This window comes from Mya arenaria, chromosome 1 (genome assembly GCF_026914265.1).
Source record: "Mya arenaria isolate MELC-2E11 chromosome 1, ASM2691426v1".
Lineage (NCBI taxonomy): Eukaryota > Metazoa > Mollusca > Bivalvia > Myida > Myidae > Mya > Mya arenaria.
This window is the reverse complement of record NC_069122.1, coordinates 46,332,485-46,355,471: the sequence shown is the minus strand read 5'-3', so window position 1 is coordinate 46,355,471 and position 22,987 is coordinate 46,332,485. Positions and strand designations below refer to the sequence as shown.

At 34.1% G+C, this 22,987-nt stretch overlaps 1 protein-coding gene across 2 annotated transcripts in view; it reads left to right on the top strand.

Annotated features, from left to right (window-relative positions):
- Positions 1-22,531, top strand: part of LOC128211058 (polypeptide N-acetylgalactosaminyltransferase 13-like) — a 41,674-nt gene extending 19,143 nt beyond the window's left edge. The window contains exons 8-14 of one of the 2 annotated variants that reach the window (XM_052915575.1): positions 1,084-1,201; positions 2,276-2,456; positions 4,957-5,096; positions 5,821-5,919; positions 8,414-8,539; positions 14,750-14,828; positions 15,610-22,531. In XM_052915575.1, coding sequence (XP_052771535.1) covers positions 1,084-1,201; positions 2,276-2,456; positions 4,957-5,096; positions 5,821-5,919; positions 8,414-8,539; positions 14,750-14,828; positions 15,610-15,665 — 799 coding nt within the window. In that variant the 3' untranslated portion in view covers positions 15,666-22,531. Of the gene's footprint in view, positions 1-1,083; positions 1,202-2,275; positions 2,457-4,956; positions 5,097-5,820; positions 5,920-7,171; positions 7,307-8,413; positions 8,540-14,749; positions 14,829-15,609 lie in introns of both variants that reach the window. The other variant, XM_052915498.1, reaches the window with a different exon arrangement.
- The last annotated feature ends 456 nt before the right edge of the window (positions 22,532-22,987 follow it).

The window sequence follows — 22,987 nt, the reverse complement described above, 5'->3', positions numbered from 1 at the left end:
TTAATTATAATTGCTTTATAATGTAAGATTTTCTTCATTTTATTACCTCATATAATTCTGGCTTTGATAATTGCCAATGTATGCTCTTTAATCAACTGTGAAGAACAGGAGAAGTGTTGACTTGGACTAGTGGTGTTACTTCTAATTTTGCTGGCGCTTTAAAGAGTCGCTTCTGAACCTTTGAAAAATTGGATTGTATTCCTATGACTTATAGATAATCTGAATAGTTAATAAGTAAAGAATTTTAAAGGTTGAAACTAACGTTATTGATTGCTAATTGATTAAGCGTCATAGTATTCCTGAGGTGGAAGAAATAGAAGTACATTTGTAGGTCATTTCATTGTTATGCTGCTATAGAATTCATCAAACATGAGAATTTTTTTAAGTTTTCTGTGTTGATATTGATAATTACTAGATACGACCCTACGTTGCTTTTCTACTAAAGAACATGATACAATGTGTTAAAAATCATCATTGTATGTATAAGCCTGTAACTTTTCATCAAGCAACATAGATTTTATAAAAGAAATAGTTGCCAAAGTGGTGTCATGTCTCGGTTTGTGCTTGTGCTTTTTAAAAGACCAGAGCAAGATTTTACACCACATAACTATCACCTATATTTTCAGCTTGTTTTACATATCACATCATTTCTACCTTTCAAAAATCAAGTCACAAAAAGCGTTACTCTGAAAGGTCAATTAGCTGTTAAGCATTGTCAAGTTCATTTCCGTTTCCGTGTGATATGTGTTAGACTGTCACTAGTTTCGAACAATTGAGGTGACAATAAAGCTAACACGCTGTAACACATGTATTGTTACACAAACAAAAAAGATCGACAAAATTCTGAATGTGCAACATTTTTTTTTCTTTAGTGAGGAAGAATTTGATTTCAAATCATGTTTTCTTTTCTATTGTCTTAATTGAGAAAAACATCTCACTCAGCACAAAAGAATGAACATGATTTTCCAAGAATCCGTCATAAAGTATCATCAAGCATATTATGATACACAAAGGCAGAAACTAAGCCTTTCACATTTATAATATTAAATGCACCTATAAAACATGCTAACATTCTATTTTCAGAACACCAACAATGGCTGGGGGACTTTTTTCTATCGACAGGGACTACTTTTATGAGATAGGTTCCTATGACGAGGGTATGGATATCTGGGGTGCAGAGAACCTTGAAATGTCCTTTAGGGTAAACATTATGACTTTTCTATTTTCTACTTATTCAATTAAACTCTAGTGTGAAGACAGCAGAATGTGGATATTAAACCCCACAAGTTTTTCTCCTGGGTAGATACCAGTATTGGTGTATTTTTAATGGTTCATGAAAAAGTAGTCCTGGTGGGGCTCGAACCCACAAACGCTTTGGTGAGAGATGGACAGTGGTACACCTGATGACCAGTCAGATCGCACTGTTTACTGTTTAGTGTGGACTTACGGCCCCTGAGTTATATAAAATTTGATCAATTCACTTTCACTTTCGCCTCTCTCTGTGAAGACTTGAGCATTTCTTTTAATTATATTTCCTGTTAGTTACCTGGAAACATTTGAAACCTGTACAGGTTTCTAACTGGGGGAAAAGACTATAAACAGTTAACTTTATGACATAAGGAAAGGAAACATGCAGACTTAGCTTTAGAGATTTAATTTCTTTAACATGTTCATATGTTTTTTGGATTGATGATTCACATTCCAAGTATCATGATCATATTTTAACTCATTCTGCTTGAAGTAATCATAAAAAAGGTTAAAACATTAGTCAACAATCCTACTGCTCTTGTTAACGACATTTCTTATTCTCAATTCAATTTACATGCTTTGAACCAGAATTTTTTTAAATGTGCAGGTGTTCGTATTTGTTTTTAAATCCTCGTACTGAAAAAAATCTAAAATGCTGCTAATACACTTCTTTTGTTTATTACCATTTAATGTATGTGCATGCATATGATATAGTGCCATTGTTTTGTCTCCTGCAACACGTCCTAGATGAATGGCCATTTATTGTTCATAGTGTCTTCAGTTGAACTAAAAATTAAGCTGAACTTAGATTTTAACAGAAAAGAATAGAATATTAATTTGACATAGGCATTACAAGCTTATTGTCATACAAACAAAAGGAAATACAAAAATGACATGACATTTGTATGTAGTCACATAATTATAATATGATTCGGTACGTTAATAAGAACTTTAATGCAAACAGTAAGTGTACCATGGATACAGGAATATGAGAGATGACAACCAAGTTGAACATCATTTGTTTCAGGTGTGGATGTGTGGTGGTAAGGTGCTGATTGTCACCTGCTCCAGGGTGGGGCATGTATTCCGGAAGACCTCGCCCTACTCCTGGCCTGGGGGTGTTGCTAGAATCATCAACCATAACACCCAGAGAATTGTTGAGGTCTGGATGGACGAATATAAGGCTTTCTTCTATAAAATCAACCCAAGTAAGTACATTTTTTAATTGCTTGGTATACAAGTTTGAATATTTACACTCCTTTTGTGATTACTTCAATGAATACATGAGAAGCAGCGTACAATTTAGGGCTTTATGATTATGATTATAACAAATGAAATGTACATTAACCCTTTACCCCATGCATGAGTTCGCCCATAAAAATTGCCCACTAAAGCATGTATAGGAGTTTGGCCACATTTACCAATTACTGCATACAATCAATTTTTGCCTCATCTGGATTACTGGATGTAAACAAGTTTAATATTCAATTTTCCAAGTTTTTTTTGTTTAGAATATCCCAGACGTTTTTAAAAGTAAAATTAAGTATTAAGAGTATTAAATTTCGGTTTGGAAACCTGCTGATTAAAATTAGAATGTGAATATTTGCATTGCCAATCACAGTTGTAGTTTTCCACTTTGATGTAAATAGCATGAGATAATTCCTTAAAGGGGCTGTACTCCGTATGATGAAACAGTGAAAAAAAGAGAAGAAAATTGTCGAAAACTGACATAAACTTGGTATCAATGTGTACAATGCATTAAAAGTTAATAACTTACTACTCGCAGTTTTTTCGTATTTTTCCATTAAAAAAGATTACTAGGTATGTCTACCTAGTAGAATTAATTCCTTATGCGTGATTGGCTAGTCGATGTTATCACGAGATATTACCAAGTTAGGTATAAAGCTTAAATATTCCAACTATTTAAGGTAAGTCTTTGTAGCACAGTGGATACAACACTGCACTGCAATTTTGGCGACACCGGTTTGAACCCGGTCTCCGACCCGATTTCTTTTTACATTTTGGTATTTTTATGCCCCCGAAGGTCATGGCCATCCGTCTGTCCGTGCGTCCGGCTCAATAACTCGTGTCCCGGCTGTAACTTTCCCTTGTATGGACAGATTTTAAAATAACTTGTTACATGTGTTTAACATACCAAGACGACGTGTCGCGTGCAAGAACCGTGTCCCTACCTCTAAGGTGAAGGTCACACTTAGGTGTTTATTCACAATGGAGTGCTGCATATAAGGACATAGAGTATAGGTTGTCATGTCCAGGCTGTAACTTTCCCTTGTATGGACAGATTTTAAAATGGAATGCTGCATAAAAGGACATAGAGTATATAAGTTACAGCCCAGACACGACAACCTATAGGTTGTCGTGTCTGGGCTGTAACTTTCCCTTGTATAGACAGATAATAAAATAACTTGCCACATGTGTTTGACATACCAAGACAAAGTGTCAGGTGCAAGACCTGTGTCCCTACCTCTTAGGTCAAGGTCACACTTAGTGTTTATTCACAATGGAATGCTGCATATAAGGACATAGAGTATAGGTTGTCGTGTCCGGGCTGTAACTCTCCCTTGTATGGACAGAATTTAAAATAACTTGCCACATGTGTTCGACATATCAAGACGACGTGTCGCGTGCAAGAACCGTGTCCCTACCTCTAAGGTGAAGGTCACACTTAGGTGTTTATTCACAATGGAGTGCTGCATATAAGGATACAGAGTATTGGTTGTTATGTCCGGGCTGTAACTTTTTTTTGTATGGACAGATTTGAAAATAACTTGCCACATGTGTTCGACATACCAAGACGACGTGTCACGTGCAAGACCCATGTCCCTACCTCTAAGGTGAAAGATACACTTAGTGTTTATTCACAATGGAATGCTGAATATAAGGACATAAGAATGTAGGTTGTCAAGTATGGGTGGTATTTTTTTATGTTCAGAGGCAATTTAAAATAACTTGCCATATGTATTTATTTGATCTTTAACTTTTCATGTACTGACCTTGTTTGTAGGTCAATGTCACATTCGGGGGCATTAGTCACATACTGTGACAGCTCTTGTTTATTTAATTATGATATCAAAGAGTAAATCATTTTATTAAATAATTGTCCCGAGATTAGTTACAGAAAAAACAACTTTTTTTGGTGCCAATCTGGTGTACAGTCCCTTTTAAGTCATTGATGTGTATATAATCAAATAGATAACATCAGTTCACTTGAGCATTTAAATTTCATTTTATATTTCAAAAGAAATGGTTCAAAATTACTTGTAAAACATTTCTTTAAGGTTAGAGATATCAACATGAAATTTATATTATCTTGAAATGTCATTAAACTAAAACACCCAATAAAAACAATTCTATATTTGAAGCCAAAAACATGTGACAAGGATCATAATGATATATCATCACAATTCCACTCATATTCCTGAAAAACTGTCTATACTACTATAGTTCTTGCATGTAAATGGTCGACTGGTGTTGAACTGCTGTAAAATAAATGCAACCTTTGTGAAGTCATTAACCTCATGGATGCAGCCATAGGTTGTAACCCCATATGGGTCATTTGCTCATCATGGCTTCTCAAACTGAATGCCACGGTCTTGTTTAAACTAAAGTTACACATAATCAGCCCATTAAAGCTGTCTTTGTGATGAAGCTGAAATCATTAATAATAGTATAATCTAACCTTTTCAGGTGTGAAGAATACAGACTATGGTGATGTATCGGCAAGAAAAGACTTCAGAGAACAGAAGAAGTGCAAGAGTTTCCGCTGGTACCTTGAGAATATATACCCAGAATCTCAGATGCCTGTTGAATATTATTCATTAGGGGAGGTTAGTTAAAATGCTTAAGTAATGTATGGGAGTTGGGTGGGGGGTATTTACCAAGATGTCTTGTGAATTCCTCTCATATTTCTTGAAAGCAATGAATAAAGCTACTATGTATAGGTCACTATGAAGGATTAAAAGTATATTGACTGTATTAAGCTCATATTGCAGGGCTTAATGCAAGATGGTTGGTTTATACCAATTTATTTTAGCTCGATTGCGACGAAAGCTGAGCTTATAGAGTCTCTCTCGAGTCCGTTTCCTGGGTCAAACCAGTACTGAGTGTCCATATGAGAAGTCACAAGAAAGTCCCCTGGTGGGGATCGAACCTGTGACCTCTTGGTCGGGAGGCGAACACTCTACCTCTGAGCCACCCCGACCTCTAAATATAGCAAGATGGTTGTGACTCAATATAACAAAAGAAGGTGAAACAAAAGTCTTGTGTTTAGTGCTTGATTAAAAAAAACCCCGAGGTATTGTAATAGCTTTGGCATCTTTGTTGGTGATTCAAATCGAACTTGGTACATATATTATCAGAGATATTCAGCACATCATATGCAAGATCCAAAATCCTGCCTTTAACAATTGTCCAACTATGCGGCTTGTTTGGCTGAGAAATAAAAAAATATTATTATTTTTTTAAATCAACTATTAGAATTTGGCCTTGTGCTTGTATATATAATTGTTGTTTGATTAGAAATGGACATTTAGAACATTGTTTGACTTTCAGATTAAAAACAAAGAGATAGGTGCCTGCTTGGACAGTATGGGTCGGAAGAGTGGGGAGAAAATTGGCCTAGTTCATTGTCATGGAATGGGTGGAAACCAGGTATGTAGTAGATGTTTAAAGCTAATTTTGTTTTTATAGATGTTGTTTACAAATGTAATGTTTCTGAAGAAAATATATAAAAGAAACCTGATGATTTTAATATTCAAGAATAATATTTCTGATGTGTTTTGATAATTAAAAAAATCTTTTGTGATATAACTTGAAGTAGTTTTAACTTTTTATCTTACATCATTTGTAAAGAAGGTAATATTAACTTACCATATGCTAAGTCACTGTTTTGGCACGACATTGTATGAGAAAGTGTAGGCTTGTGTTGTGGGGGAATCCACTCACCTGTAGGAAAACCCACTTGTCTGACTTAGTTACGACAAGGTGAAAGCAATGTTAAGTATTTATTAAAAGAATTTCATGTCATAGAACAAATTCAGATAGAAGCAATTGTTCATTGGCAAGTTTAAATTGTTGAAGGAATCAAATTTTAAAAAGGAGGTATGCCTTAGATATGCCCCAAGTTCCATGTGGCTGGGAATCAAATAAATCACTGTAGTAAAAATGACATATATTTTCCCTTAACCAACAACATTAATTAAAATGTCAAAGCAAGAGGAGGTTTTACTACGAAAAAAACATCTCTTCTAGTGAGTTGTCAGTTTGATGGGGACATTCCATATTGTACGATTGTCCATAAAATTAAATATTACCAGTAGCTGATCATATGGTCGAGAAATTCAAATTAAAATAAAAAAATGATCAACGTTTTTTCTTTTTTCCTCAAGGCTTATAATACATTGTTTAGGCCTAACAAAACTAAATTTGTTTCTAGTTTTCCGACTTGCCCTCTTTTTTTATGTCTATTGGACAATTTTTTCTGATTGTTAATTTGTTTAGCTAATTTGGTATATCTTTTCAGTGGTTTTGTGTTTCTAAGAGACATGTTAATGTATTGGATTGTAAAATATTTGTTAAATGTTTGCCAATTACATTTATACATATCTTTAACATAACCAAAATTAAAAGAAAGCATTAAAAAAATCTGACCTACCTGCAGTAATTTTTGGGTCAGTGAAATTGGAAACAAACTATTTATTTTGCTTGGCCTTAATACCATTTCATATCATATTTGCTTAGTAAATTGTGATAATGAAGGTCACATTAAATAGCAATGTATAATATGCAATTTCCTTCAAACTTTACCGTTTTATTACAGCATGCCTATTTATCTTCATAACAGCATATACTGTACATATACAGCTATACTGAACAACACACTAACCTATATAGAATTTTGTAGATCTTTTCATATACAAGTAAGCAAGCCTTACAAACAGATGATGTCTGTCTAGATGTATCGGCAATGGGAGGCCCAGTTAAACTGTTTCAATGTCACGGACTAGGTGGCAACCAGAAATGGGAGTTTAATAAGGAGGTAGGATTGTGAAGAGTATTCAGGGGAAACCACTCTCACTGCACAGCAGTGCAAAGAGTTTTCAGGGGAAGTCACTCTGTGGAATTGTGAAAAGTGCCAAAGGGAGGTTGATGCTGATGAAAGGGAACTAACTCACTTAACTTGCCTAACTTTATCCACATTGTAGCCCTCTTACACATACTTCTTAGTTTCCTGTCTTCTGTGTGTAGAAGAGTATGCATAATATAAATATATATTTTTTGTATGCTCGCCATATTGTACATATATGCATGACATATTTTCATTTACTGTGGTTTGAAGTCCTTTGTTCGGTATGTTTTGATATTTTGCCTTCAAAACGTACATGATGTTTTATGAAGTATCTTCATTTTTGAAGGCAAGATATTGGAATGATGTAAAAAGGAACCCTTTTTTTTACATTAAAAGAAGAAAAAAAAGTGATTATGTTACAAAATTATTGACGTAATTCACTGTTACATCATACATCACTATCAAAGGTTCTTTTTGAGGTTGTGTTGTACTAATACATGGGTTTATTTCTGTTTTAGTGGTCCATAACCCATGTGATTTTTGGTTATTTACAAATGTTGTTATATCATATAACGTTGGGTCAAACTTTTAACTTTTCACTTGGTTTTAACTTTGTATTTAAAACACTCAAGTTTTTTTATTTTCAATTAGTGTACAGTTTAATTAATATTTAATTCAAAAGCATTTTGTTAAACTGTACATTGAGATTTTATAATAAGGCTGTCTGCTACGCCAAAACTATTCCTTTAAAATGGGAAAGATTGTTAAAACCAAATGATAAAGTCTTTATGTACTGTAAAATTCCTTTTCAAATGTGAGACAACATTTTTTCAAGTAACAGTAAATATAAAATATAAAAAAATATATAAAACAGTAACAGAAATATAAAGATTAAAACATTTGTTTAAGAAGATTTTTTTCTTTAAAAGAATTTTGTAATCTGTCTCAGTAATGAAAATTTTGCAGTACATGATAATCTCGATAGTTGCATGCTTCGTTAGTTCGTTAACTATGAAATAACAGTAATATTGGTGTTGTTAAATGTACAAAGTGGTAAATGTGGTATCCTTATAACAGGTGTTTGCGTTTACGAGTAAAGGGCAGTTAATGATGGATGAAAATGTTTGCATTACCGCAAACCGAGGGCAGGTCATATTTGCGCGCTGCGAAGATGATGGACCAAAGTGGGATTTTAGTAAAGAGGTAGAAATATGAAACCGGTTTAACAATTTAAGGCTATTAACCAAATGCTACTTTTCTATAATCTGTTTGAAATGACAATACTGAATGTAACTAGCAATTAACACACTATTTTATTACCTTTTTAGTACTTTATATGTAAACAGTCAAGGTTTTGTCATAGACTAATGGCATCATTTTTTCGACATTGACTTGCAGATATAAACATTGGCTATAACTCAAAAACGTTTCAAGATATATAAATAAAACTTGCTAGACATGCTGCAAAAGACAAGACACACATACACAGCAATGCATACATTTCTGGCTTTTGTACTGGTTGAGAAATGCTCCTTTTTGGAATGAAAAATAATAGCGTTGGCGTTCCCTGCGTTGGCGTTCACTCCAAAGCAGTCTTGTTTTGTTTTGCTTTGTACATCATTATCTAATTGAAGGAAAACAAATACTAAGATAATCAAATACATTCACTTTAAAATCCTGGACATTCACTTTTGGACAAACAATAAGGCATTGCTTAAGATCTTACTGGGACATCATCTCTTATAGATTAGCTGTGAAGACCTGTGATTTGCATCTTATAGTGGCCAAAACAATAACAAATAAAAAAAAAATGAACAGTCAAGTAATTGGCTGTCATTAATTACTTTTTTTTTAACAAAAAGTCTAGTTTACTCTAAGTTGAACTCAACTCATTAAGATGGAAATATGGAACAGTTTTAGTTTTAAGTTGCTGAAAATAATCCAAGCTATCAATCTTGTTGCTTTGAAATTCTGTTAATTATTGAATAAAAAAGTATTATATTGCTACATGATAAATGTTCAATGAACAAAATTAATCATTCAAGTAGAAATAGCATAAATTCATCATGTTAAGCATGAACGCAATCAGTTTATATTCAGTGATTTAACCACCTAATCAATAAGAAAATGAGTTTGCTTATTTAACAAAAAGACTCACCAGGATGTTGTTTTAACAAAGGATTTTTGTCATATCTTAAATTTTCTTAATTCAGTATGAATTTATAACTGGCAACACATTGATTTTATTTCCTCAAATCTGAGTCTATTTTTGATTCTGGCTGAAGTTCAATTCTCACAAATATGTAGCAAAATAACTGAAATGTGACACTAAGGTAATTTCATTTTATGATTAAATTCAACTAAGATATATATTGAAACAGCTCCATGATGCTGTCATTACTACATGTACAAAATGTAGTTCTTAATATAAATCTCGAAAATCATGGACTTGCCTTCAATTTTAAACATAATTATTTCTGCTTAGGAGTCTTGGAGGGTTTTTGTTAAATTATGAGACCTTGTTAAAAAAAAAGTATGCTAACATTCTTGTATAGCATTGCGTTGTAACATATATGAATTTGGCCTAACAATGTTCATCTGATATGCTTTGCAAAGGCTTTCAATTTAAGACCTGGCCCAAATCTCATGAAAATACTCATGTCAAATCTAAATCTTAACTCATTTTACACATATATAAATCAAAGTATGATTTAAAAAAGTGTCTGTTTTTACTCCTTCGAAAACCTCCAGTTTCATAGAATATGTTGATGTAATTATTTTGTCAATTGGAAAATTAATTCGGGAGGGAAAAATAAACTTTAGTGACTTAAAAACAATGAGCTGTACTCAATTTTATTTACATTTTTTTCTTCTGAATCTCGACCAATGTTTTTAATCAATATATTCTAGTAGAGTTTGCACTTTTAAACTTAAGTTAAGGTTAAAACATATAAGAGTTTCAATCACCTTTGATGATCTGTTTAAAAAAGAGTTGAGATCAATATTGAGATTTGACCTTGAGTATTTTTGTAATGTAAGGGGCTCGAAAATTGTTTTATCTTTAGAATGTTTGTTCATGCATTCTCTTAGCAGGCAGTGGACACAAATGTTAATTACTGCTATCTTCAAAAGTCCAATTGCATGTAAACTATAATCATAGTCATGCCTGCGGTGAATAAAACAATTGTGTGAAAAAGTTATTAAATTTAACATTTTATTCTTCAAAAATCCCATTCACGGAATATGAGTGTTCCAATAAATGGCTGGGTTAAATGACTAAAACTTGTGCAGCAGAATGCTCTTTTATAATGTTCCTTGTAATTACCACAGGCAACAGTTGCATTGACATGACCCACCCTATGGCCACACCCCCTCCTAAATAGAACTCAGTCAAACTCATTTTCTCAGGCCAAAATTATTTGGAACATAATCACACAAAACCCTAAATACCAACGAAATAGGAAAAAAAATACTTATATTCTAATTACTTTTTTGGAAAAAAAAATCTTTGAATTTTTGGTTGATATTTAGGGTCTTGTGATAGATGATCATGTTCAAAATAATTTTGGTTTTGAAAATTTTTTTTTTACTAATTTTTCAAGGAGGGGCTGTGGTCATAGTGTGGGTCATGTTAACGCAACTGCTGCTTGTGGTTACGTCATGGTTATTTTTTTATTTAACACTGTGTTTATATGGACAGAGTTCATTGTTGCTTGGTTCAAGATTTTACCTCAAAACCCGTATTACAGGAAAGAAAAGAATCATTTAATGGTTCTTTTTTGGAAACCCTTTTTTTTTAAACATTAAATTACTAATATGTTACTAAAAATGTTTTCTATGAATGTCTTTAGCATGATAAAGTATTGCAATATATGCCTATGAAATTTATGTTCTCATATGTTTTTAGCTGCTTTTTATGCCCCCGAAGGTGGGCATATTAAAATCGCACCGTCCGTCCGTCCGTCCGTCCGTCTGTCCGGCCCTGTAACTTTCCCTTGTATGGACAGATTTTAAAATAACTTGCCACATGTGTTCCACATACCAAGATGACGTGTAGCGTGCAAGACTCGTGTCCCTACCTCAAAGGTCAAGGTCACACTTAGTGTTTATTCACAATGGAGTGCTGCATATAAGGACATAGAGTATAGGTTGTCGCGTCCGGGCTGTAACTTTCTCTTGTAAGGATAGATTTTAAAATAACTTGCCACATGTGTACCACATACCAAGACGACATGTCGCGTGCAAGACCCGTGTCCCTACCTCAAAGGTCAAGGTCACACTTAGTGTTTATTCACAATGGAGTGCTGCATATAAGACATAGAGTACAGGTTGTTGTGTCCGGGCTTTAACTTTCCCTTGTATGGACAGATTTTAAAATAACTTGCCACATGTGTTCCACATACCAAGACGACATGTCGCGTGCAAGACCCGTGTCCCTACCTCAAAGGTCAAGGTCACACTTAGTGTTTATTCACAATGGAGTGCTGCATATAAGGACATAGAGTATAGGTTGTCGTGTCCGGGCTGTAACTTTCCCTTGTATGGACAGATTTTAAAATAACTTGCCACATGTGTACCACATACCAAGACCACGTGTCGCGTGCAAGACCCGTGTCCCTACCTCAAAGGTCAAGGTCACACTTAGTGTTTATTCACAATGGAGTGCTGCATATAAGGACATAGAGTACATGTTGTCGTGTCCGGGCTGTAACTTTCCCTTGTATGGACAGATTTGAAAATAACTTGCAACATGTGTTCCACATACCAAGACGACATGTCGCGTGCAAGACCCGTGTCCCTACCTCAAAGGTCAAGGTCACACTTAGTGTTTATTAACAATGGAGTGCTGCATATAAGGACATAGAGTATAGGTTGTCATGTCCGGGCTGTAACTTTCTCTTGTATGGACAGATTTTAAAATAACTTGCCACATGTGTTCCACATACCAAGACAACGTGTCGCGTGCAAGACCCGTGTCCCTACCTCAAAGGTCAAAGTCATTCTTAGTGTTTATTTACAATGGAGTGCTGCATATAAGGACATAGAGTATAGGTTGTCGTGTCCGGGCTGTAACTTTCCCTTGTATGGACAGATTTTAAAATAACTTGCCAAATGTGTTCCACATACCAAGACTATGTGTCGCTTGCAAAACCCGTGTCCCTACCTCAAAGGTCAAGTTCACACTTAGAATTTATTTACAATGGAGTGCTGCATATAACGACATAGAGTATAGGTTGTTGTGTCCGGGCTGTAACTTTCCCTTGTATGGACAGATTTTAAAATAACTTGCCACATGTGTTCCACATACCAAGACGACGTGTCGTGTGCAAGACCCGTGTCCCTGCCTCAAAGGTCAAGGTCACACTTAGTGTTTATTCACAATGGAGTGCTGCATATAAGGACATAGAGTACATGTTGTTGTGTCCGGGCTGTAACTTTCCTTGTATGGACAGATTTTAAAAAAACTTGACACATGTGTTCCACATACCAAGACGACATGTCGCGTGCAAGACCCGTGTCCCTACCTCAAAGGTCAAGGTCACACTTAGTGTTAATTCACAATGGAGTGCTGCATATAAGGACATAGAGTATAGGTTGTCGTGTCAGGGCTGTTACTTTCCCTTGTATGGACAGATTTTAAAATCACTTGCTACATGTGTTCCACATACGAAGACAACGTGTCGTGTGCAAGACCCATGTCCCTACCTCTAAGGTGAAAGATACACTAAGTGTTTATTCACAAGGGAATTCTGAATATAAGGACATAACAGTGTAGGTTGTGAAGTATGGGTGGTATTTTTTTATGTTCAGAGGCAATTTAAAATAACTTGCCATATGTATTTGACACGTAAAGGCAAGATAAACTTTTCATGTACTGACCTTGTTCGTAGGTCAATGTCACATTCGGGGGCATTCGTCACATACTGTGACAGCTCTTGTTGAGTTATAGCTTTAGTGGCTTTGCCTGTTGCGTATAGAATGTCACTGATTTTGTATGGCCGTGTGGTTAACGTATGCATTGGTTTACACAATATTTATTTCAACACAACATTTCAATTTCCAGATATACAAATTTTAAGCATAATGAAAGGATTTACATTTTGGCAATAATACCTGAAAAAAGACAATTGATATATGCATAAAACAAAATTATCATGACAGAATTGAGAAGGAATCTTTATGGCTCATTCTAATTGTTTCTCTTCTGAATTGTTAATATTGTGCTTAAAAAAATATTATGTTAGATTACAATAAGCTACCATGATCACTGCAGAAAATGTTCAGCAATTTCTGTTAGACTCCTTGCATACCATGGGAAAATTGACTTACAAAATCTCATTGAGTATGAATATGCAAGAGTTAGAGGAGGCAATTATATTCCTCCAATGAAACTGCATGTTATATTTAAATACTCTTCAATAATCTTGTGTACTGTCAGTTGTCTCCGCAGGCGAGTGGTCTTAGTAGCTGGTTTAAAACTTAAAGTGATCATGCGGACCCATCTCGATCACAGCTATTTCCAAATAGTTCTTTTCTCAGGGAAAGCATTAGTATTGATGTCTGTGGATATGTGAGCGTCAGATTTCCAGAGAGTTTTGCTTGCGGTACCAATGAAACTACCTCAATGATTATTCATGATTACGAGATTTTTATAGCCAAATTGCCTGCGGTACACAACGAAGCATAGCTCAGTAGTGTATCAGGGGTATCCGAGGATGACAATGTTACATGGGCTTCAAACACACAGTGCATGTCTTTGACTTTGTACTAATCAAACTAAAATTACTATTGTTCAATGGCATGCTTTCAAAGCATTTATATCTTGCATGGTGGGCAACGCAATGGTTATAAATGCAATCTGCTTTCTAACAATTGTTCCTTTTCATCACATTATGTCTTGTTATAACAGGTTCGGATTTATTAATTTACTTTTTGATTATTTGTTTAAAATAAAATTTACAAATAAAACTGGCCAGCAACCAATTGTATAATACTGGTTTTCTGTTTTGTTCGGTCAAGGTTATCCCAACCTGATATTGATTGGCCAGTATTTATCAAAGAATAACTTTTGTCTGATCAATTTATTAAATCATTTGAATATGATTGTGATCGGGATTTTTATGTTTTACTTGATATTTACAACTCTTCATTCGTTAGGAAATATTTTCAATTATAGGTAGTGTACATTTAACAATTGCAATTTTAATAAATGCATTCATGGAAGTAAAATGATTTTATTGTAATGAATGTTTTATAAAGGACTCGAACAGAAGCATGTATCTTTTTGACTGATAATTTGCTTAAAACATTTATTTTATAATCATGATGGAATAATATTTATTTGTATTTAATTGCAAGCTATTGTTTTATAGTTCTTTGAAAACAAACACCGCAATGCTCTCTTTATTTCAGACCAATGAGTTGCGACATGTCAACAGTAATCAGTGTTTAGGAAAGTCCACATCTCAAGATAAAGAATCTCCTTCTATAGGTAAGAGTTATCTCTCTTTATTAGTGGTGTTTATATTATCTCCCTTTTAAATGTATTGAATATCCCCCATTTAAGGTTATCTTATACTAAGTTCATGTTCATTTTGGGTAGAACTGGAACACCAATGAAGGTATTAACTTGAAACTTGGTACACATGTTCTGTATGCAAATACCTCATTTATGAAACTATGTTCCATAACTTGCGCAAAAAGTATGTGTCGAGTCACCCTGTTCCAAGGTCGACTGAGAAAAAAAGGCAACTGTCGGCACCTGAGATTGGGTGGTTTTCTTGAGAAATAATGTGACCTCATAGCTTCTGACGAGGTTTTAGGTCACAGGGTAATTTAGGCTGAGGATATGTTTCCAAGAGTACGTTATGCTCTAAAAAAATAATAACAATTCAGCTGAGATTTAAAACATTTTCACATGTAACCAAGGAAATGATCTTGTATTTACCAGGGGAGGTCACTACATAAAAGATTGTCATTGCCTACCTTAGACAATCTTTTATGCAGTGACCTCCCCTGGTAAATACTTTGATTTGGCTATGCTTTACTCTTGGATAAATAACTTAATTTACTTGCGTGCATCATAACACAAGCCAATCGATAAGATGTATTAACTGAATCCCATGTGTTTTTATACCTAAAAGGTTTGAAAGTGTCTTTGTACCCTGCTACCAGGAGCTGGAATATCTTCATGTGTAATATCATTCAACACCTTTTTGTAGTGTGTTGGGCATATATCAGTTTCAATGTTGACCATGTTTTTTTTCTTTCAGGTCCATGTGATGGTTCAGAGGGACAGAAATGGGTATTTTCAGACATGAAAATGTAAAGTGTGACACTTATAGACTCACAGGAGCCAAGTGGTCGAAATTAGCACAAGCCTACAAGCACTGCACAGCTGGTGAAATGTTTCCAGGCCTTGCTGAAGTCTCCATGGCAGGGCGTGTTCAGATTTTAGATTCTCTAAACAAAGCAGTAGTGTTTGAATTCGGGCTTGTTGATTCAAAAGACTAATTTTGATGAATGCTTACTAGGACTTCTTGTTTCTATAATAGAGCTAATAGAATAGCTAAAGTGTGATATTTATAAGACTTAACCAAAATGCAAGTGTGATATGTGGCAATACTTGTAGAAGAATGATATGGGGATGTGGATTTCCATTTCTATGTGCAAGTGTGGTACAGAATAATTCAAACAAAAATGTCAAATGGCTTTAAAAAAAGAAGTGTTTCACAAAACAATTATTGAGCCGATCTTTTCAGAAAAGAATGCTTATTTCTATCAGACAGCTGTTTGCTTATTTTTACATACTATTGGTAATTAGATGGTGGTTGTAAATGGATCAAACTTAACATGATTTATATTGCTTGTATATCAGATGTTGATATCCATGTAGCATAGTTGAGTGGCCGTTATAACTATTTCAAGGGCTTAGTGCAAGATTGTTGTAACACTTTCTATTTCTATATCAAGTTACAACTGTCTTGCATTAAACCTGTGATTTTAGACAAGCAATGACCAGATAGACTCCCTGATATATGACAAGGAAAGATTTGGGGAAAAAGCAAGTTTTGCATGTTGACATTTTGATACATTTTTATTATCGAAGTAAAATATTCGGATGTATTTGCAATAATGATTCTTAATTTCCACCTTATAAAAACAATCATAGAACAGACTTTTATGAAAATGATGACCCGGCATAAAGGACTTCCCCACTGTACTGAAGGGACAAGGCTTCCACAGATTAACGCTGTTATCATTCCGTTTGATATGTAAGAAAAGATTCTAATGTATGGCCCTTTTACTAAGGTCATGGACATTTTTCATGGAATTACTACCAATTTTGGCATTGTTACATGTAGTGATACAGCGAGACAAAACATCTGTGCCATTATTATGGATGATTATATTGTAAGCTTAATAAGTTTTATTGATATATTTTCTTACATGTGTAGGGTGATATAACCAGATTTTAATAGCTTCTAAGTACTTTGTTTGGCTGTTGAAACGTTAAATTAAGTCTTGATTTGAATGGTCTAGTCTAAGGAATGTATACATATATGCTTGTGATTTTAGGAGCATTTTTCATTGAGCTCTATCCATAGCTTTTAGGGCTTTTGGGGTTTGTATGTTTTTTTTGAGTTCTGTAATTTTATCGTATGTTGGTAATTTATATGCGAACGGTATTTGCATTGAGAATTTAATGTTGATATTGTAAATATCTTCATGTTAAATTAAGTGTAGTATTTTTGATAAGTGCTGAATATTTTTTTTAAATATTTCTGCCGAGAGGGAATATTATATAATTTATTGTAGTATTTAATTGTTTCCTGTTGTTGTTGGTATACATTAATTTTGTATATACATGTAGATGATAATTATGCATTTTCATCTTGGATCTTTTTTGGTAAATTTTATTTGTAACTGTGTTAGTGGGATTATAAGCAGAACATTACCATATGGAGTATATGTGACACATATTATATGTAATTATATAATGATTATGTATAGTTTATATTATTCCTAAATTGGCTTTTTAACATTTAATAATTTATTCTTAACAATGCCTATAAAGCATAGCAAGAATTTTATTCTTCAAAAGTAATTTTCTATTGCAATTTTCTTGGTGCAAAGTTCTGTATAACATCTTTAGTGTTTGATTCTATCAAAATCTTACAATTCTGGACTTCACTTACATACATGTATATATATGTTACTGGCAGTTATATGATTAATTATGTTTATTGTTTACAACATTGTACCACCGATTTCCCCAATACTGCTGAATCTGTATGAATTTTAATTAATCGGATGGCTGTTGGGAATGCAAGCATATAGAGATTTTAAAATGAACGCTTCAACATATTTGTACTTTCTAATATATCAGAGACATTGAGAAACAAGATGTGTATGTGAACTTAAGTATGTGTAGGTACACATAGATAAATGATGCTGTTTAGTTTAAAAGTCACTTTAAACTTGTACTTGTCCACTCTCTGTTTTCCCGTAAATCACTATTATCGAGTCATGTCATTCCAAACTTGTACAATGTACATATACCTGGATGAACTACTGCACAGAAGGAAGTCCACGTGTACACATCCCTGGATGACATAGTGCACAGAAAGTAGTCCAAAAGTACACATGCCTGGATGACATAGTGCACAAAAAGTAGTCCACTCGTACACATACCTGGATGATGTAGTGCACAGGAAGTAGTCCACATGTACACCTGACTAGATGACATAGACCACAGAAAGTGGTCTATATGAATTATTGCCTGTACAAGTAGTGTTGTTTTTGCATAGTCTTTTGACTGAGTTATCTTTGCCATATTAGCAGATCCTATAATACTGATGACAGTCAGCTCTTCTATCTATGACACTTACCCATTGAAATTGCTGAATTTATTTTGTGTTGTGTTATTGAAAAATGTATCCTATAAAATTCTGTTGACTTTGAAAGACAACTGCTTATTTCCGTATAAGTTATATTTTTATTAATCTAACATATCAGAGCTGTATTAAATATTATACTAGTAACCAATATGTAATAATGTTACTTTTTCCGTCTAATTTAATCGAAACAGACTCTGATATATATATCAGTTTCATTCAATAAGGAGTCTCTAATTGTTTATACATTCCACTTTAGTGTCTGAAATTATAATGCTCTGTCTGCATGGGAATTTGCTGTATGATTGCTGTATGCGCAGCAGATGATTGCCGTATGCGCAACAGTTGATTGCGGTATGCGCAACAGATAATTGCCGTATGCGCTACAGTTGATTGCCGTATGTGAAACAGTTGATTGCCGTATGCGCTACAGTTGATTGCCGTATGCGCAACAGTTGATTGCCATATGCGCAACAGATAATTGCTGTATGTGTAACAGTTAATTGCCGTATGCGCAACAGTTGATTTCCGTATGCGCAACAGATAATTGCCGTATGCGCAACAGTTGATTGCCGTATGCGAAACAGTTGATTGCCGTATGCGAAACAGATAATTGCCGTATGCATGACAGTTGATTGCTGTATGTGGAACAGTTGATAGCCGTATGCGCAACAGCTGATTGTTGTATGCGTGACAGTTGATTGCTGTATGTGAAACAGTTGATTGCCGTATGCGCAACAGTTGATTGCCGTATGCGCAACAGTTGATTGCCGTATGCGCAACTTATAATTGCCGTATGCACAACAGTTGAATGCCGTATGCGCAACAGTTGGTTGCCATATGCGCAACAGATAATTGCCGTATGCAAAACAGATAATTGCCGTATGCGCTACAGTTGATTGCCGTATCCGCAACAGTTGATTGCCGTATGTGCAACAGATGAATGAAGATCAGATTCATGTCGTCAGTGTTAGTGTATCCCATTGGTGGATTCATTCCAGGATTGGATTAGTTGCCCCCATTCATCATGGTTAGTTCTATGAAAATATAGGTATTGTTAGGTTTCATATTTAATTTTTATCATATAGTGTCAGAATAGTTGCAAAGCTAATGGAGGGAAAATGCGTTAACTATTTAATTTATTCTTTGTTTATTATAGTTCAATTATTAATTCAATTATTATTGCTTGACATCTAAGAAATCAATTCACATCTTTTGCTATACTGTAATGTTGTTTCTTAGTCTTCCGTTTTATTCTTCTCAGTAATTCAGCTTTATTCATTAGTCAAAGAAATGTTATTAAGTAAAAATGATGCAAGTTAAGGGTTTAAGCCAGGTTTACAAATGGACAGGGTGCTGCAGAAAAAAAACAGGGTGCTCACATTGTATCCGACTGAATTCAATTTGGTACATAAGGAATTGATAGAAAATGTTAAATGTTTAATTGGGGTGATATTAGGGTTAGGTGTTTTATTTTAGGTATATTAGATATCATGTGTCGTGTAAATGAGTGTTGATTTCAGTTTGGCTATACCTTATATAACTTTCACTTTTGAACTAAGTCTTGGAAAACCTACTTAAAGCTGCATCCTCACAGATTGACTGTTTTGACAACGTTTTATTCTTTCGCTTTGGAATCAGCCAATCATTGCATAAATGTCTGGAAAGCAGTTATATAAGACTGCGGACGATGGATTAATCATCAAGGTTTTCATATTTACGTTCAAAAATTTATGTTTTATGCTGAAAAACTCATTTTTCTTAATGCGTTAGTAACGCTTTTAGGCATAAATTATTAAATTTTAAACGTAATTATTAAAATTGGATCTGTTCTTTTGACAGGAGTCTTATATCACTGGTTTCCAGACATTTACACAAAAATTGGTACATTACAAGACAAAAAAATAAAAAAAATGTTGCCAAACGTTCAATCTGTGAGAGTGCAACTTTAAAATCAATTTATTGTTTGAGTTAGCTCTCTTCAGTGAACTTACAGATCCTGTATGTTCTGTGATATCTTATATAATTAATTGTAAACTTGTAATGATACATATAGTTTTAGCTTTACTGTATCTTGCCAGGATAATTTACAGTGTGAATGGGTTATCTGCATTTAAACATTATTTTAGACCATGAACACATAGATTACTTTAAAGAAAATATTTTTCTGTTAAAAACACTTTCTACCTCCTGCGTTGAAATCCACCAGCCTGTTGCAAAACTGGTGTCCATCTGTAAATTGAGATATTTAATTTAGTCTGGCAGTTATCTCTCTGTTACTGAAATACAGGATTTTAAATAAACAGCAGAATTTGACAAAATGAAGCAAACATCATTCAGAAATATTAATATTTTTTTATAATTGATGCATTTCACAATGCTTTCAGATTGGTTAACTTGGATAGTATTTAAATAGTACATTACTGTTAACGTTAATCGCAAGGTGATAATGATTTCTTTCATTTATTCCACATTGTTTTCGACTATTATACTGTAAAAAGCTCCATTCAAACAGATATATAGCACAATAACGAAAAAATAACACTTTCTGACTAAGATTCGTTCTGAAAAGAGCCCCCTATACACTAATATAGCCAAATATTAGTTTGGTACTAAGTGTTTTGTGTTCAGCAGGTGATATACTTAAAATGATATAAACAAACGAGTGTTTTGGATTTCAAAGATTGTGTCACATTTTAGGATGATGGTTAAAAGAGCTGTCATACGGTTTATGACAGTTGAATGCCTTAATGAATGTTGGAGGTTACATTTTGTTTGTCTTAATGAATAAAATTTGTATGTGTCTATGTGAGTGTGTAAGTCAACAAGCTGTTCAATTGTTACATCATTATTGTATCGAGTTTGAATCATCAAACTTACTGTGTATATGCAATTTATTAGATGTTAGTACAACAATTTATCTGTTAAATTTCTGTGACTGAATGTTGTTATTGACCTCAAAATTATCAAGTGTTGTCTTCTATAGATATATTGTATATATACAAATATGTGTGTATAATTTGTGTACATTTTAAAGTGCATGTGGGGTTCAATGATTATGTAAAACATCTTCAATCTTTAGTAGTAGGTTGGGTAAACTTGTACATTGAGGGCTGAAAAGTGGGTGAGAGTGGTCTAGTGGTATAGGTGTTCGACTTTCAACCAAGAGGTTGTGGTTTCGATCCCCACCAGGGGTATTTTCTCGTGGCCTCTCAAAATGGACAACAGTACCGGTTTCTACCCAGGAAACGGACTCAAGAGTGATTCTATTAGCCATCAGCTTTTGTCACAATCAAGCTAAAAAGAAATAAGTTTAAACTAAGGGTTGAAGTAGGACTGTCATGACTTTTAATAAGGATGCCAATATAATATTTTTGCTTTCGCAACTTGGAGTGTTCATGTTGTCCAATTTAAAAATGCTGTGTGGAGGACACTTCATAAAACTTCTTTTTTACTGATGTGTTTGACATAATTTAGAGATGACTTAAGTTGTTATAGATATGCAATGTACAGTCATGCCTGGTCAACGTTACACTCCGATGTCCGCTTGTTTCCATCTCCTGTATATGTCTGCCTGTCTGGTTAATGTCTTGCTGGAATATCTGCTGTATATGACTTGTTTAAGTAAATTTTCATCCATTGTTATCATACCTGGTCGACGTTTAAATATCGCCTCGAGTTAACGGGTGCATTATTCTTATGCGTGGTCAACCATGCTCTTAAATATCGCCTCGAGTTAATGCAACGCACTCATGCCTGGATAACTTCCTTCTTGAATATCGGCTGTGTAACATACACATGCATATTTTATCTCACACTTCAATATTAGTTGGATATAATCAGTTCGATATAAACTCTAGCAGCATAGACTGTCAATGTTACTCTCAAACATACACTTGATTTTATCTCATTTACTTACACATATCTTATTGCTAGTGTAAGCCTTCTTAGAAGTAGTTTGTACATGTAGTTTATCGCATCCTCCCTATTAGTGTTCATTGCTTTTTTGGTCGTATATATGTGATAACTTCGGTAGAAATTGTTATATAATAATTATTATATATCTTATTTAAAGACACACAACTGAACGGTTGAAAGTGGTGATTAGATAGTCCTGTTGTGTCCGAAACTTAAAACCATCTGCGCAAAATATTGTAATCTTGTATAACCAGGGCATGTGCGTTTCCCAGGTGTGTTGATGTCGATTTTTTACTTATGTACAAGAGATCTATTGTTGGTGTCTTTACTCCTGTTAAAATATTATATTAAAGATGATGCAAATTAAAATGAAAACATATTATTTGTTCTAGTTGTATATGTTTTGAATAGTTTCCTTAGAATTGGATATAACCTCAGCCGCAAAGTTTTTAGTAAACTCAATGTGGTAAACCGGTACATGGGGTGCTGCTGTTTTATTTTATTGAATATTCTGCCTAGTAAATAGTTTCATCTTGAACATAACCTCCAAATTAAGCCACTCATCTCTAGATTATTAAGCTCTACACCTCAAAATTATTTAGCCCTGCACCTCTAAATTAAGCCATTCATTGTGATGTAATTTGAACAGTTTCTCGTTACGGTAGGGTCGATCTATTGACAGATTGAGTGAGAAAGAATTACTGTTAGGTTTTCTTAAATCAAATGAAGTAATTTTTAACAATTTTTGAATGAATTATTGGTGTAAATTTAAATAATGAATTGCGTAATTGATGTCATTATCGGGGATATGAACGCAGTTGGACTGGTTAAAGTA